Here is a 17,445-nt window from a genome sequence, read left to right on the forward strand (position 1 = left end):
TTAGCAAGCATTTCCAAAGTCATACCTTAGCATAGCTCCTACAGCTGTGCTGCAGGACTAGATCTGTTTCTGCTGAAGTCTCTAAATGTTAGCAAGAGGATGGGAAAGGTGTGCTAGAGATCTCACTGTGCTTTCAGTGCACCTGGAGACTGACATATTGCTGATGGGTGCTAGAAACCTTTTTTCTATCCATGTGAAATTAAAGGAAGACTGAAAAAGTACAAATAAAGGGGAGGTTAAGCTGGTCTGGTAAATGGAATGTTAAGCACACCTCTTCCCAAAATGAAATAAGCTAGCAAAATACTCATCTTCTGAATACAGACTCTGCTTGTTATCTTTGGCTCAGTCAGGAAGCCTTTTGTTTGAATTACACCAAGTAATTGCACAGAATGGTTTTCAGTTTTAGTATGTGTAGACAAGCCAAACTGCATGCAATTAAAGTATTTAAATTTGCTCTTAATCTTTTATTTCTTTAACAGGATTTTTCTGTATTACTTTAGCTCATTTTGGTACAGTTGACATATTTGTCACCTCCCAGATTTGACATTTTATTTTAGTGCCTCCTAATACATTCTGAAAAAAAGATGAAAGACATGCATACAGTAGAGAATTAACCAAGTTCCCTCTCTGTTTCTTTTAGGAAATTGTATTAGTGGTATTCTTTGGAACAGAATACGTGGTGCGGCTATGGTCAGCAGGATGCCGCAGTAAATACGTTGGAGTATGGGGAAGGCTTCGCTTTGCTAGGAAGCCTATTTCAATCATCGGTGAGTATGCACAGCTTGCAGAGTTGATGTAAACAATGAGTAAAACTTGCTCTAAAAGTTTTGAGAAGTGGAATTTCTGCAGTAGCTGAAGCCAAGTTAAAGCGAGAGCTCTTGTCATTGGCATGAACGTAGCTCTGAATTTCCTTTCAGGAATCCATGGCACTGTCATTTGAGAACAAATGTAGCTTGGTTTGTTTTTCCAGAAGAGCAGTGTGCTTTCTTTTCACAAGTGATCTGAAGCTTTGCCAGGAATAAGTTTTGGCCATAGTCCTGTCTCCTGTGACCTCAGGATCCCAGACACTGTACAAGAGCTGCAACTGTATTTTTCTTAAAGGCACTGAAGGCCTTTCCTCCCTGCTCTCCCCCCCAGCAGCCGTTTGAATAATTTATTATGAGTTTATTTTGCACTCTAATTGAGCTGCACACTGCATGCTAGTGCACAATAGATGCACTGTAGTTACTATGTGTATCTATTGAATTAAAATATGGTTTTCAGTGATGCATTTGGAGCTGAACACCTGACTTCCCTTAGTATTCACTTCTGTTGGCTTCGTAAAATGACTTCAGTGTTCTTAGAAATTGTATCCCTATATTGCCTATGTGTAACGAATCATTATTTTTTTTTAGAATGCTTGTCATTCATTTAACAGTTTCACTGAAAAAAAACCCCATGAGAATCCAAAATCAATCTGTATTTTGTTAGCCAATATTGAGAGAACCATGTAAAGACTGTTACCCTGAAGTACTTAAAATATAAATTAACTAAATAAACCATATTTTGGAAGAGGAGTATTGTTGTAGAAGCATAATACTTCTTGTTCTGTGGCATAGTTTCTTCCACCATTCAGAAACATCACTTGTTGTTGAGTAGAGGATATAGGTTTTCATAAACTGTCTATAATTTTGCTGAATGCAAATTGCAAAAGTTTGTGTCTGGGTGTTTTTACAATCATAAAATACTTCAGTTTAGTTTCTCTGTGCATACACATATATATATGAAAATAACAACTGCATTCCAGGTGTGACTGCAACTATAAAATGGCTTTGACTGCATCTTCGTGCTCTGACCACAATCCATTTCTCTTGAGACCTAGAGCACTAGGGGTTCTGAAACATCATCCAATTTATTTCAGTCTGGAAAGCAAAGAACAGTTCCACTTTCCCAGATACGGATCAAGAACTATTTAATTCTCCAAAATACAGTTTCTATCCAAAAGTAACTAGGCCTGAAGCACACAGATTTAGAGTACAGTCCTGACTGACTTAAACTGAATTAGACTCATACACTAATTCCAATTTTTCTCTCCCTTTTAGACATGAACAGTTGAAATAATAGTAAGGCAATTTTCTTATATATGAAATTAGATGCCAGATCTGTCAGTGAAAATACTGTCTAACACAGCACAGAAAATAAGACACACAGAAGAGAGAATGGGTAGAAACTGCTGAAATTCCACATGGGTTAGAGCTAATAAGGATTCCAAGCTGCTTTACAGCAACTCTTTGTTCGTCTAGACTGTGGCTGTCTTGGACTCATCCCAATAAAAGTTTTCTATCATATCACAGGATTATATTTTCTTTGTACACTACAATAGAGATCTCTTGATATCTAAACAAAAATATCAATTAGGAGTGACTGTTCAACTTGTTAAAGTAATATGGGCATTGATTCTAGGAACAGTCCTGCAGAAAAATTGCAAGATGCTGCTAACTAATTCCTTCAATTTACTTTTATTTTCCAGATTTAATTGTAGTTGTTGCTTCCATGATCGTTCTTTGTGTGGGCTCTAAAGGTCAGGTGTTTGCAACCTCAGCTATCAGGTAATTATATGCAATAAAAGAAAGTAGTGCTGAGTACGTTTCTTTACCTCCTGTTTAAATTCTTGCAGAAGAAAATGAATCACTGCTCAGTGTTGTGTAACAGAACAGATCACCAGTCATGTACAGGTGTGAAACAGTGATCTCATTAAGTGCAGGGGAAATAATATTTTGTTGTAATGCATTTATGACTGGTGGGGATAGAGGTACATGTGCTCCTGCCCACTCTTTCTCCAACCAAGTGGGTTCTACCCAAATTCTGTTTTAGTTTCTTGGCTAAGTTCTATAGCAACTCTTTCATGTTTCATATCTCTGATATCTTCAAGCTGCCTCTTCATAAAATGCATGGGGATAGTGGTTGTGACTTGCTGGTGGACTAAATCCATCTTGTGCTCAGGAGGGTCATACTACTTGGTTTTCTGGAATGAGAGAGTACAACGCAGTGTGTTGTGCCCTTCACACTAGCTGCAGCAATGCTCCAAGATTGCAGTGACTCCCATAAAATGAACATTTTAAAATATTATTTGACTGTCTGGTTCAAATTGACTATGAAATTCCACAAATGTAAGGAAATCAGATCTTTAGTTAGCTGGTTCGGTATGTTGTTTCCCGTCCTGGCAAGCAGGTCAAATATGAGTTGATGAATGATTTCTAGAGCATTCACGGTTTGTGTCCAAAATTCCTGAATCCTTGAGTTATCCTTACTAGCCATGTGTACAAAGATCAGTCCTTCGCTTGCAGAGTCTCCCCAGGCTCTCTTCATAACAGAGAAAATGAAGGATGGGTGAATGAAGTGAAAAGAGGCTGCTAAGTCTAATGTGAAATACTGTGTGTCTCCTAAAATGGTCCTTTGGAACACACAAGATTCCCCTCTCCACCTCTGTTTCTTCTCTTGTGTCTTTAGTATCTTCATTCATGTAAAAACTGTGTTCCAGGGGCATCCGTTTCCTGCAGATTTTACGAATGCTACATGTTGACCGTCAGGGTGGTACATGGAGGCTGCTGGGATCAGTAGTGTTCATACACAGACAAGTAAGTTTGAGCACCCTGAGGAATGGCACAACTGATGCAAAAGTCGTTACACTCAGAAGGGCATATATGCAGTCATGCTGCTGGCGTCAGTTATATTTAGTGTGGAGGCAAGTGGTCATTTATTTTAACCAAATATGGTGGTTCTGCCTTGTTCAATAGGCTAAAAGTTCCTAAAAGATTAAAAGTATTCACTGCCACTTTGTGAAATTTTTGACTTGTAGTTGGACTTAACAACAGAAAATGAGACTTCTGAAAACTAGCCTGAATATTTCTAAAATTATGTTTCTAAATTCCAAAGTTGTTTTGAATCTGGCACTGTTTGTAGAACTTACCCAACTATGTTTTGGTAACCAGAAGGTTAATGAGTCCTACTTGCGAGTGATGAAGTTCTTTTGACTCTATGTTGGAAATGTGCATGCTGGACCAAGTCATCAGCTGTGATGTAAATTCTTTTCACCATTTTGCTCAGTGGATTTTTGTTAATTCTCACAGCTGACGGTCAGTGTCAATGTTTATTAATTGCAGAAATTGCATTGTTGTGTTCCAATTATCTTTTATAACCCATCAGTGTTAAGTAATTTAAATGTTTCATTATTAAATGCTATTATTTTGATTCTCTTTGCAGGAACTGATAACTACACTCTACATTGGATTTCTGGGCCTGATATTTTCCTCTTATTTTGTGTACCTGGCCGAGAAGGATGCTGTAAATGATTCTGGAGAAACAGAGTTTGGCAGCTATGCAGATGCCCTGTGGTGGGGAGTAGTAAGTATAGCAATTTCACATGTACTAAAAGTAGTTAACACTGTCCAATCTGGAGTAACTTTCAAGCAAATATGGAGTAAGAACAGCACTTTGAAACAGCTTTTTACTGCCTCAGTGTGCTTTCTGGTTTTGTAATTCTATGAAACTACAAAAATACTGTAGATGAACAGTAGTTTTATTTGGTGTTTATAGTCATACATGATCCGAAGTGATCAGATTGTGTATAAAAAATGTGGCAACACCTGTTCTGTTTCTTTATCCTGTTTTCCCTAGTGTTATAGTGATTACCTTTCACGTGGTAGTGTTCAGCCATCTAAAGCAGTAAGAACCTTGCTCAATCAGGGCTAGTGGGGTTTTTTTGGTGATGGGGGCATGGTGTTTAGGCATTCTTTTTCTGTCTTTTTGAGTTTGGTTTGGCCTTTTTTTTCCCCTTAAAACAGATATCTATGTGTTGCAATTTGACTTGTGACAGTAATTCCCAGTGTATTCAGAATACACTAATTCAAGAGCAAAAAGCATCTGAGATACTTAGGAAATCCAGGCACAGAACTCTTCTAAAGTGGTCAAAGTGCTTTGGAAGCCACGTAATATTCTTATGTGGTATTTGTGCTATGCTGACACATCATCTTGTTTAGAGATTTCTCAGGTTTCTCTAAGGTGCTGCCACACTTTGGTGTAGATATATCTTTAGTTCTGCTAATAAAATTCTGCATTCTTGATGTTGCCAGTGACAGTTGTCTCTCTGTTTTCATTTGTTATATGTACTTACTGGTTTGGCAGCTCTATTCTGGGATTGTACTTTTGTAAGCATTTCGTGGCTTCTGATAGTAAAAGTTCCCTCTCTCTTTTCTTGCATGATACACAAATATTAGGTTGACTTTGCTGTTCTGGGATTTCTGTAATTCTTTCCTTTTCATTTTCCTATTACAGTTCAAGGAAAGGTGCTTTTTGGAAGCTGTTTTTCCTTATGGTTAGCCTTCAAGCAATGACTTGTTTTTATCTGCTATAAGACATTATAGCTTAATCAGACAGTGTCGTCATTAAGTGCTGCAGATCTTTAGAATGCATAGGCATCACTAACAATTTTATGCTTGCATTTTCAAAATGTGCTGATCTTCTAGAGCTTTTTCTTGACTGCTTTAAATCAAAAGGCACAGTTTCTCTTGTTTTGTTAAAAGTTAGACTACTGATAAGGCTTACATACAGGAATGATAGGACTAGCACCTCTGTTTCACTAATAAAATATACATGTATTTAAGAAATAGATGTATGTTTTATATATACATATAAAGAAATATTTTTAATAAATCTCTGCTTGTACATGCTTATATAGACTTCTCTCTACAGACAGTACCACCTTGCTGTTTCAGTAAGGAAAGATGTATTGATGGCTAAGTCTATTGCAGGTCTTCTGGTGCTGAAATGCATAGGTAGCCCTTTTCGAATACAACAGGTTTTGTTTAGGTTGCTGCTATGATCTGCTGCAGAATTCTTTCTTCTTGCTGTCTGCCATGGTTAAATACAGCCTTTCTTAGGATCAGGAGACTTGCTGCATAGCACAAGGAAGTGGCTTTCTGTCAAGTAGCTTATTCAATGCTTTCATGTCATTATGGCATTTTTATTTTCCACTACAGTGGTCAGATGACTCAGTAATTAACAGTGGCAGATGTAGCTGCATTTAAAAACACATGCTGTCATTGGCGTTGCCATTAAAAATTAAGTATGTGACAGACCAGATTGGCTTACTGAAAATACAGTAAAACCTTCCATAGAAGCAATACGATCTGTCAGGATATTGAAATATTCTCCTTTCAGGGAATTATTGCTCAGATAATAGGCATGCCAGTTATTTTGTCTTCCTAAGTACAATGAACTTATTTAGTCAAGAAATTTAATTATAACATTCTTTCTCTGTTATAACTTCTGTTGTGCTGCAGTATAACTCCTAAGATTTAGCAGAACAAATTTGAAACGGATTCTGGTCTATCTGTTTCTGGTGTTTTGATACTGGAATATTCTTTGTGCTTTGTGCTAGAAAAAAGCCCTGTGAAGTTAGGACAAAGAAGTTAGCCCAGAGAAGCTGCGGCTGCCCCATCCCTGGAAGTGTGCAAGGCCAGGTTGGATGGAGCTCTGAGCAACCTGGTCTAGTGGAACGTGTCCCTGCCCACAGCGGGGACATTGGAACTTGATGGTCTTTAAGGTCCCTTCCAACCCAAACCATTCTATGATTCTATGAATAACTGGGAGGTCACAAAGATTCTTCCTAATGAATGTCTCAAACTCATACAAAAGCCTTCTCAAAGTGTTAGAACTCAAAAGTTTCGGCTATGTTTTAACCAGAATTTTCTGAATTGCTTAAACACCACAAATTCTGGTAACTGAAAATATCTCTCAATCTGAACACGTACATGCAGCAGAGGATAATTCACAGTTCTTGTCTCAGACAGCATCACAGATACATGATCCAGTAATGCAGCTGATCTCACTTCCCTAAAGTCCACTTACCTTACATAGAAGACAATGCTGCAAAAAGTGCTTGCTAGTGTTTTCACACCCCTTTTCTCACTCCACAACATTGCATTTTTTTTGTTATCTCGATGTATGTGTACACTGCTAAACAAGTTCGTTAGGTAGCCGTAACAGAATATGTACTACAGCTAAAATAGGCCTTATAAAAGGTCTGTGTTACCACAACTAAATTGCATCTGGAATTGGGTACTTTTATATTGCTGTGCTTTGCTGACTATAGGCGTACCCATAGGGTATATAATTTCAAATTAGATGTTCTTCATTGTCATTGTTGTTATTTATAAATCTATATTGCTTTTCCATTTTCATATGTAATTTGGCCTCCTCAGCTTCATTAGAATTTCCTTGAGAACTCTGAGCTGTAGCCATTCACCACATTAGTTTATTGGCTTCTTGAAGAAACCTAAGGTTACCTCATGGCATGAAGATCTATCTATGTTATTGCTGGTTTTGAATGCAGTGCAAGTTGTATAAATAATTCTGCCAGTGGCTGCATATCTGTATGACTTTCAAAAGACAAGTTTAATGTTTGCAAGTAAAATAGAAGTAACATGATGCATCTTTCAGCTCCCCAGTGCCAGTATTCAAAATTAGTCTGTTTATGTTGTCCTTCATGTTCAGATTGATGGTCTTAAAGACCTAATATAGATTCATGGCAATAAAAAGAAGAACTAATTAAAAATAAAACTGAAAAAGGATGCTTAAAAATATATATGTTCTCCTCAAATCTGTCAAAGATCACAGAATCAGACAATCATCAGATTTGTAAGGGGCCCCTGAGGATCATCTAGTCAATATCATGAAGAATGTTACTGGCTCACTGACTCTGGATTTTTTTGTGGAGTTTTTTCTGTTTGTTTGTGAGGTTTTGTTTTAGTGGTGGTGGTTCCTCCCCGCCCCAGCCCCCTTAGCATTCATTTCAATCATGCCTCATACTCAGAGGATCTCTTCTTTTGATATCCACTGTAAATGTAAATTGAAAATCAAACTTTGCTGAAAAGTTGCAGGAAATGCCACTTGAAACTGCAGGTGCATAAAAGTTCTGCTAAATGAGATGATTTAATTTATAAAATAGGTGAACATAAATTTGAAAAATAGGTATATAAAAGGATCTTGTGTTATTCAGAACCCTTTTTTCCCCCCTTCTCAATTAGAAAAGCAGTTGAAGACTGTACAATGACTTCAGTGTTTGACAGAAGGTGACATGTCATTTTTAGTCTCTGTGTGGTTTACAAGTCTGTAACCATCTGTAGGCCTGTTATATCCTTTTCTTAATTCTAACTTTTGGGATGAAGTGTTTAGAGGTTTTTTGGGGGGTATTGGTTATTTTAGGAATTTTTGGAGCACAGGTTGAAAGATGAAGATACTTTTAAATGCTTTTTGCAAGCCATCTCTTCATTTTGCAGCTACTTTCTCATCCCTGAGCTTTAACTCCATGAGCAGTTCCAGCCACATTTTGTTCTCATTCAGTGAAGATCTGTGGGATAGATGTGGAGAAACCTTTTAAAATTATTGCTTCAAAAGTGCAGATGTAGATATCTTTGCATCTATGGAACATTTGTGGGATTTATTTTCTTAATCCCCAAATCCTTAAACATCTGTGAGAAGTTATCAGGAACAAAAATTATATTTAGAAGAATACAGTAAAAAAAGTTGGTTTTCATTTGATGGAACAAAAAGTATTTAAAAACAGAAATAATTTTCTATATCAGGATCTAGCAAGAATTATTATAATAAATAAATGTAGTTCTCATTTAAATTTCAATAATTAGCACAAATTGTGCTCCTGTTGAAATGGGGCTGGAGGAGTCTGAAGGTAACTTTGCTGTGATTTTCCTGCAATATGCCTAAAATTATTCCCATAGGGCTATGTTTTAAAATTGCCATCCCTGGAAGTGTTTAAGAGGCATCTGGATTTGGCTCTGGAGGATCTGGTTTAGGGATTACAGCAGTGACAGGTTAATGGTTGGACTCGATGATCTTAGAGGTCTCTTCCAACCTTGATGATTCTATGATTCTAATGCTTAACTTTTTCAGTCTTTTAGCTTCTGTTTGCTGCCTCAGTCCTGTGTCGTTTACCTTTTTCATACCCCTGAATCGTGCATGCTTGTATTTTATAGCTGTTTAACTATCCAAATTTTTGTATGACAAACAGCAAGGATTTAATCAACAGATCATTACTCACATGATTAGTTTCCTGTACTCACTTTAGCCTCATATAGCCTTGGATAAAATCCCTTCCCTATTCAGTGCTGATGAATGTTACTATTTATTCTTGCTGTGTGGGTTTTTGCTTCATATTCCCTCCTTTGGACTATTGATGCATATTTAATAGGAGCAGTATTAGTCTCAATACCAATGCCTGTGATGATGTTCATCAGATCAAAGTTCTAAAATAGTCAATGGATGAATATGATTTTGTTCCTAATTAAAACAATTGTTTTACATGCTGATTTTCAATGAAACTTAATGTGTGAGCTCTTGTATCAATTTAATTTCATTATGCCAACATGTTTACTATGCTGGAGTAGAGCTTGAGTCACTATTTCCATTATAAGATCCTATTTTACAACTGCAAAATTAGTATTGTACTCTTTTTACTTGTACTCTTTAGGGGGTCATAATCTGGCTGTAAAAATTCATTTAGGGCAAAAACTTGGCATGTAAGGTTTCAACAGCATATATTTTGGGGAAAAAAGAAAATGTAATTCTGGAATACAATGCATTTGTTGATGACTTAGAGTTATGAGGGCAGTGAAAAATGCTAACTTAGACACTTTGATTTGCAACCCAATTTCCAAAATGGTTGTAAAAAAACCCCCTCCTAAACAAACATCATAGAAAATACTTTTTTGTGTCACTCATGCTTCATATAGACCAATTCAGAAGGGATGGGCTGGGGCATGGTGGGAAAGGAGAGACAAATACTTCTTAGATGTATATGAATTGTTCTTCAGTTACACCTCAGTCAGCTCAAAAGCACCTATTCTTTTCACATTTGTGGTTAATGTATATATTTCAACATGAGTTTAAGATTGTAAGCAGTTGATAAAACTTTACAATTACAAGGATTTACAATTTTCTTTCAAAAAATTGAGGCATAAACAGCTATCTTCTCTCATAATCGTGTAAGAAGGTATTGAAGGCCAACACTTTTGACATAATTATATTGACTTTTTTATACCATATTTTTGAACATGAAATTGTAATTAGAACTTAGGATTTTATTTTTTCAAGCAACTCCCTCATGTGGGTAAGGAGATTATGTCACCCCTTCAGTCCCTCATCAGGCTCTGAATTAAGGTGGTATTTTAACAACAATTTCAGGAACAGAGGCAAAGGCACTTGGGTACTTAACTTACATTACCAATTCTTAAAATGCTTTTGTAGGGTATGAAACAGTTTTGGAAACAGTTTTGGAAATAGGCCACGTTTTTAAAACTTGTATTAAAAATCAAATGCTAATACTTTCATGTCTTTTAGTATCAGCGACAAACTTGCAGTAAACATCACTACCTCAAGCAGCTAAAGCTGTGCCTTTGCCATGTGTTTGACTGACACATAATGACTTTGCTTAGTGGGTGGACAGTTTGAGTATGGATGGCTTGCTTTGTGTGTTTGAGGTCAAATCTTAGATCCATGGGATTTCCCTCTGGCGTCTTATCTTTTAGTAGGACTGGACAATTGTTAAAGCGGGTGACAGCCACACCTTTCCTGAAGCTCTTGTCATGAGCTTTTATTTCCCCAAAGCCAGGTTCTCCATCCCTTCATCCCCTTAATAAGCATCTTGCCTCTATAAATCTTCCCTTCCCTTCTCTCCTCCCATAGAGGTGTTGCCCTGGGCATTGCCTGCATTTCTGCTGTTGCTGGGTAATCTGTGTTAGAACAGACAGATAGGTGAACTAGTAGCAGCTGTAGGAGAAGGTGGAGATGTGTACATTATTGTGGTACTAGAAACCTGTGTTATCAGAACAAAGTCTGAACAGTTAGCAGTTGGGGTGTGCTTCAATTGCTTGAGAGTTTCATGTGGTTTCCCATGCTCTGATTTGGTTAACCTTTTTCAAAGCCACAGATAAAATCTCTCTGATTTCCAAATTCAGAAATAGCTGGTGACATAGGTGAATTTAAATTGCTCTCAGATGCCAAATGTGTCCTTCTGCTTCAAACAAATACATTCTTTCCTTGAGCTCATGCAAATAATGACTTATTAAGCCTTGTTATGCTTCATTGCTGTGGTGATAATCTTTACTTCAGTGTTTTGAAATGCAAACTGGACAGATGTTTCCTGTATGTGTGCTTTAAATTATCTGTTCTTGCTCTCAATGTAATATATGAATTAGTAATTCATTAGACTGTTTTCAGGATCTTTACTGAATGGAATTTTTTCCAGCTTTACTTGCTATTTATAACAATATTATCTCTAGAATATTTCATGTCTTACCTCAGTCATAGTGCACAGCTACAGTATGGTCTTTCTATGCAGCAGCCCTGTAATACTCAGCAAACAGCTCCTGCCCATAAAGAAAACCAGCAGTTCAGAACTGTTGGCAGCTTTCTGCTAAGCAAAGTGTGTGACATGGGCAGGCAACCCATATCCCAGTAACTTCATACTCGGCACAGTTGCCCTAGCCACAAAGACTTAAATTAATGGTTTTGCTTTGCAAGATTTTAGATGTGTTTTGTTGTAATTCAATTTCCTCTGTTTTTCCATCTAGTATTAGATGAGGAAGCAAACTGGAGAGGAGAGTTACCTTAATTAGTGTCACAGGCTGTCACTGGGAGGGTTAGGAATGCAGCTAATGTTTCTTTAAAATAAATAAAAAAGGAAGAGAGAATAACCACTCAAAGCTCCCACATTAACATTTGTTGTAATGCTCTCTGGATTTCTCTTTGCAGGTGACTGTTACAACTATTGGCTATGGAGATAAAGTGCCTCAGACCTGGATAGGAAAGACCATTGCATCTTGTTTTTCAGTATTTGCAATTTCATTTTTTGCTCTGCCTGCGGTAGGTTATCATGTATTTCTGCTCACAATTTGGTGCTGACTCATTAGTTACTAGTGAAATCTTTTGTTATTGGTTCTTTAACCTTTCATTTAACCTGATGTTATGAAAGGTTTGTATTAAACTTTAATATTGTAGTTGAAATGTATCTAGCTTGTAGAAACAAAAGAGCTTCTATAAGTAGCTAAGTAAATACGTAGTGGTTTTTGTATGCAACACTAGATTTGGGATGTATTTGAGAAAGAGAGATATATTTAATTCAAAGTATTTTTCTGCCCGTCTCAGAAGCGTAAAGGAAATTATTTCTAATCACTTTTGGATTCAGTGACTTAGCAATGTTTTAACTTTTTAAGTCATTCACTCATAGTTTACTCAACTGATTAGGTCCAAGGTGAACTGTAGATTTCTCACACACATCCTTCTTCTAGCAAAGCTGCCAAAAAGGTGTCACTGGCAGAGACACAGCAATCAGCAGCCAGGGACACTGATGCAGTTCTTTGCCAAATTAGCATCTGTCCATGGCCAAGGCCCTGTTTTCAAAAGTGCTCTAGAGTTGACCTTTTAAAGCTGTTATGGCACTTTGTTTGCACTGAAAACAGGTTGCCAAGTACTTTCAAACAAGAAACAAGGTGCTTGAGTACCAAGGGTAAATTCTAAATCACCGAAACCTGGACTGTAGTTTGAAAACCCAAATATTCAGTGCCAAGGGCAGTTAAGGGTGTGTTTTCCACAAATTAAGCAGCATTCCTGAATTGTGCTGTTAAAATGTTTGTGCCACCTGAAATGTGCTGTTAAAATGTTTATTTTTCTTCTGCAAGTTTTTTAGTTCAGTGACATATTCAGTTCAGTTGTGTTAGCAGATGTTTGTGTAGTTGTGGCAGGGACCTGGAGGGGATGGTACAGGATGGATGAGGAGAATACTTCTCTGCCAGTACCATCACAAAAATTCTTCACAACATGAAATAGAAGCTACTAAAACTCCAGTGGCTTTTTCAAATTAGTTGCTTATTTTAAAGGTACATAACCTCTTTTTGCAGAGGAGGATAATTAAGTGTAATTTTTTAAACTCTCCAGCATCAGTTTGCCTTTAAAGCATGTATTTGCTCTCTCCTAATTCTAGTATCTTTCACATTTATTTTAGAAGAGAGATCTGGTAAATAAAATGCCAAAAGTTACTTTTTTGATTTTAAAATGGTGGTGGTGTGTTTTTTAAATGAGACTTGAATGCCAGCAAAGGTGTTTTACAAATGATTGTGTAGCAGCCATGCACTCACTGCCATGCTTTGTTTACCTGTCAGAATTCCCTAATCTTTGTTGAAGTAAAACAACAACAAACCCTCCTTTATCAGTGTGATTTTCTTTACTGAATTAAGTTGTTCTTGTGAGTTGGCTCAAGGGGAAAATTTAGGGTTTGAAGCGCTATTGCATGCTGCCTTGTTGCAGCTTTACATAAGGGGATCTGTCTGAGATCAGAGTTGAAAGTAATTGTTGTGGCTAAAGGCAACTTGTATGGGTTCTGGATCTAGCAGTCATCCATTATTTCCCATGTAAGTCATGTTTGAGCATCATCACCTCCTTGATCTTTATTATATGAACATATTAGGAAGGGCATTTCTTGTTTCTTTCAAGGAATTAATACAATTCTTAAAGGTTGATCCAAGATCCCTGTCTGCTCTGCTGCCTTCTGCTATATGTAGAAAAAGAATTATGCTTTCTTTGAGTAGGTGTAATAATGTAAATTGATTTATAGAAGATTTCATTTTTACCTGTGATACTAAAACTTGTGTTAAATATGTCTATAGCTGTGCAAATGACTACATAAATGACTTTAGTGCCATTAGTCCATGTCCCTTGTCCTGAGAGTAAATTATATAGCCTTGTGTTGAACTCACTGAAGTCCTGACCATTTTGAAATATAACTTTCCCTCTTCTTTGTCCTCTTTCCTCCCCTCTCAGCATGAATTAACATATGGAAATAGAAATTGCATTACCCAAGTTAGAAGGTCTTGTCACATGAATCATGCCATGCCAAAGCTTTATTTCTCATAAAAATGAAGTTAAGCACATCAGGTTGATATGTCTCTCTATTCTGTCATTCTCCTCCTGCACAAGCATCTGTGAGGCTTTTGGAAAGTATGAAATACCCTTTCTGCTTGCTCTTTAGGGTAAGAGTACAACAGGCTTTGGATCAGGGCATGATACCATTCACAGGCTGTTTCAACAAGAAATACTGAGTCTAAAAACTACACAGCAATAAGTCGTTTCCTCTGAACTGTTAGATGGGGTTTATGATGCTGAATAGGAGTATATTAATACAACAAAATTTGGCAAGCTTATGTGTGTTTTCCTCCACCTTAAAATAAACCTATGTTTTCTTTCTTTCCTCAGGGAATTCTTGGTTCAGGCTTTGCCCTAAAGGTACAACAGAAACAAAGACAGAAACATTTCAACCGTCAAATTCCAGCAGCTGCCTCGCTCATACAGGTACTGAGTTCCTGCATACTGTCGTTTCTTTCCATTTATAGTAGGCTTTTATCCCCAAAATGGTTGGCAGTATTTCCATGCCTGATTCCCATTAAAAATTGTACAGGAGTTACAGATGCAAGTCTTTTAAATGGTTTTGGAAATCCTACGTTTAATGTAAACTAATGAGCAGAAAGTTGACTCTCAATTCAGTGCAAGCTGTTTAACTCAGCTGGTTAAAATCAAAACTGAAGGTTATCCTGTAATTATTGAATAATTTACCTGGGGAAACTGTTATGAAGTACTATGCTTGTAGTAGTGAAAAATCAGAGAGGAGAGGAGGCTTTTAAAAACTATGTTGTTGTTTGTAAAGACAAATGTCAAATATGTTTCAATTTCCTTAGGACAAATATATTCTTAAAACTCTCAAATTTAGGAGAAACAAGTCAGAATGTTGAATAGGAAAATCTTGTTTGAACTTTTCAACTCCAGGATAGGTGGCTGGGAACCACTGGGATTCTGCAGAATGGGTCTTTTCATGTAGCATAACTTACAGGCAGGAAAATTTCAGTCCCCTCTGTCAGAAATGCAGTTGCAGTTCAGTGTCAGTATGGTCAATGAGACTTTATCCTTTACTTCATTGGAGCCAGCACTGCACCCTGAGGAAGTATTAATATTGTTTCCTTCTAGGTTTTTGCAGCTTTTCCTCCCCCTACTCAGTATCTGCATGTAGCTTTAGAAGCACAGGGATCAAATTTAAAAGAGAACTAGAGGTACACCTAAGCCATATCATTTTTGTCTTCTCGTATGACTTATTTCTCTAGCTTCATGAGTGAATGTGGATTTCCAGGTCAGGCTCTTTATGGAAACAGTAGCTAACTGTAAAGTTTATGCTTGAAACTAAACAGTCCCACAGTTAATGTGAAAAAGACTCTGGTTATAACCAGAGATTAGTCAAAAATCTTGAGGCTCGGATGGTATGGTTTTGTAAAGAATGGATTTTTTTTTTTAGTGTTCCCACTGATTCTTTTAGGAAATCACCCTCAAACTACTGGGAAGCCTGAGACTGCATGTCCAGAATGTTGTACTTGGCTCCATCAGAATTGTTAAGGAGGAGTAGTGGATAGAAAATCAGTTGCTGATTACCTGTTTTTAATAGCAGTAATTATGATTTGCTAATAGTCTCAGACTTCTGAAAGCCTAATTTCATAGAACCTTAGAACAGTCAAGGTTGGAGGAGACATCTTGATCATCAAGTCCAACCATTCACCTGCCACTCTGCTGTAACCTCTAAACCCTGTGCCAGATCCAGACACCTCTTAAACACTTCCAGGGATGGTGACGCCCCCACCTCCCTGGGAAACCTATTCCAGTGCCTGAACACCCTGACAGGGAAAAAAATTTTCCTAACCTCTAATCTGAATCTCAATTTGATAAGTACTCTACAAATAACTTACAAAAAGATTTTTCTTAAACCAGTATGTTTACAAAATAAGACATCAGCTCATGTGTGTGATTTTCTTTCTCTCTTTTTCCGTCTTGGTTTCTGCTAGAGGCCAGTTGTTTCTTCCAGTATCCTATTAAACATGGAGGGAATTGTATGGTGGTTGTCTGATCCTTTGCTTTTCAACTGCTGTCTGGTTTCCTCTGCATTGCTTTGTTTCTTTCATCTAGTGTTTTCTGGCCTTTTCTGCTTTAGATTTTGTGAATGTACGTGTGTGTCCTTTCTCCATGTAGTGTGTGAGGATCTGCCTTTTTATTTTGGAGAATAATTATTAATATACTCAAATATATTTACATATTTAAGAAAGAATGCAGTATTGTTTTGTTGCTTGTTGGTCTTGTTTCCTAGCCCTGCTTTTCCTCCTTTTTGCCTTAGAACATGGTACTTCAATCATTGCTGGTTGGCAAGAGGGAGGATTGGTTTGGGGTTTGGCTTCTGGTTAGCCACTGCTACTATTTTGTTGTGCTCTCAGTCTTATTTCTTGGTATGAATATCACACTACTGACCACATCACAATTCCTTTTTTTTTTCTGATAGTACTCCTGTGAGACATGGAAGAACAATTCTTGGGTTTTTTTCTGAGTAAGAACCTGAAACACAGGACACAATAGGCAAAATTCTTATAGTCAGGGAGGGAAACGGGGACAGAACAATAAATGTAAACCTATTTCTTGAGTCCAGTCTAGAATTTTCTCTATTTATTTGTTGCTAATGAGAACAAAAGTTGCATTGGAAAAGATTGCTCTTTCTTTCTGGTTTGCCCTGGTTTCTGTTTACTAAATAAGGGTTCTAAACCATGCTGAGTTTGTTTCCAGAGGGCAAACCCAAGGATACGATTAAATAAAGAATGATTAATGTGCTACTTGGAAGTTACTGTGTTGTACAGTGAGTCACTAATTTGATTGATTAATTATTCTGTTGCTTAAAACATTTGTTCTAGACTGCATGGAGATGCTACGCAGCAGAAAACCCAGAATCTTCTACATGGAAAATATACATTCGGAAACCTGCCAGAAATTATCATTTGCTGTCACCCAGTCCAAAACCAAAGAAATCAGTGATGGTACCAGTAAATAATGTTTCCTATTATAGTAATTTAAAAATTTTAGATTAGATTGAATTTGTTTATGCTCTAGAGACTGTATTTGTTGTGTTTGATTTACAGATTATTACTTGATTTAAAATTATTATTTACATTTCAGTTTTTGACTGTTTCAGTGTTAGAAACATTATAAACTATAACTTAATTTGCTTTGGTTCCCCAAGTTTGACTTTTTTAATGGACCTATGGATTTGGAGAAGAGTAATAATGACCTAGCTCAGACATGTCAGTTGTTGTTTGGAAAACTATAAGAAAAGGAAAAGAACGAAAACTGCCATTTCCAAAATAGTAAATTTTAATTGGTTAAAAAGTAGCCAAACAAACCAAAAACACAAGACTGCTGCTTCTCTCAGGTATTGATTTTGTGTTTTTCTAAGCTTTCATGGTAAAGATACCTTGTGCCTACATACTACTATTTTCCTATCAACAGATTCCATAAGTTAAGAATTTATTTAGTTTA

The 17,445-nt window shown here is 36.9% G+C and overlaps 1 protein-coding gene across 1 annotated transcript in view; it reads left to right on the forward strand.

Moving 5' to 3' along the window:
* Nucleotides 1-17,445, forward strand: part of KCNQ1 (potassium voltage-gated channel, KQT-like subfamily, member 1) — a gene marked incomplete at its 5' end in the record, with an annotated part of 67,444 nt that overhangs the window by 42,375 nt on the left and 7,624 nt on the right. The window contains 7 exons of the mRNA XM_009074318.1: nucleotides 641-767; nucleotides 2,510-2,588; nucleotides 3,521-3,617; nucleotides 4,243-4,383; nucleotides 11,809-11,919; nucleotides 14,305-14,400; nucleotides 16,824-16,946. Of these exons, the coding sequence (XP_009072566.1) occupies nucleotides 641-767; nucleotides 2,510-2,588; nucleotides 3,521-3,617; nucleotides 4,243-4,383; nucleotides 11,809-11,919; nucleotides 14,305-14,400; nucleotides 16,824-16,946 (774 nt within the window). The remainder of the gene's footprint in view (nucleotides 1-640; nucleotides 768-2,509; nucleotides 2,589-3,520; nucleotides 3,618-4,242; nucleotides 4,384-11,808; nucleotides 11,920-14,304; nucleotides 14,401-16,823; nucleotides 16,947-17,445) is intronic.

The sequence above is a fragment of the Acanthisitta chloris genome, unplaced genomic scaffold (genome assembly GCF_000695815.1).
Source record: "Acanthisitta chloris isolate BGI_N310 unplaced genomic scaffold, ASM69581v1 scaffold5135, whole genome shotgun sequence".
Lineage (NCBI taxonomy): Eukaryota > Metazoa > Chordata > Aves > Passeriformes > Acanthisittidae > Acanthisitta > Acanthisitta chloris.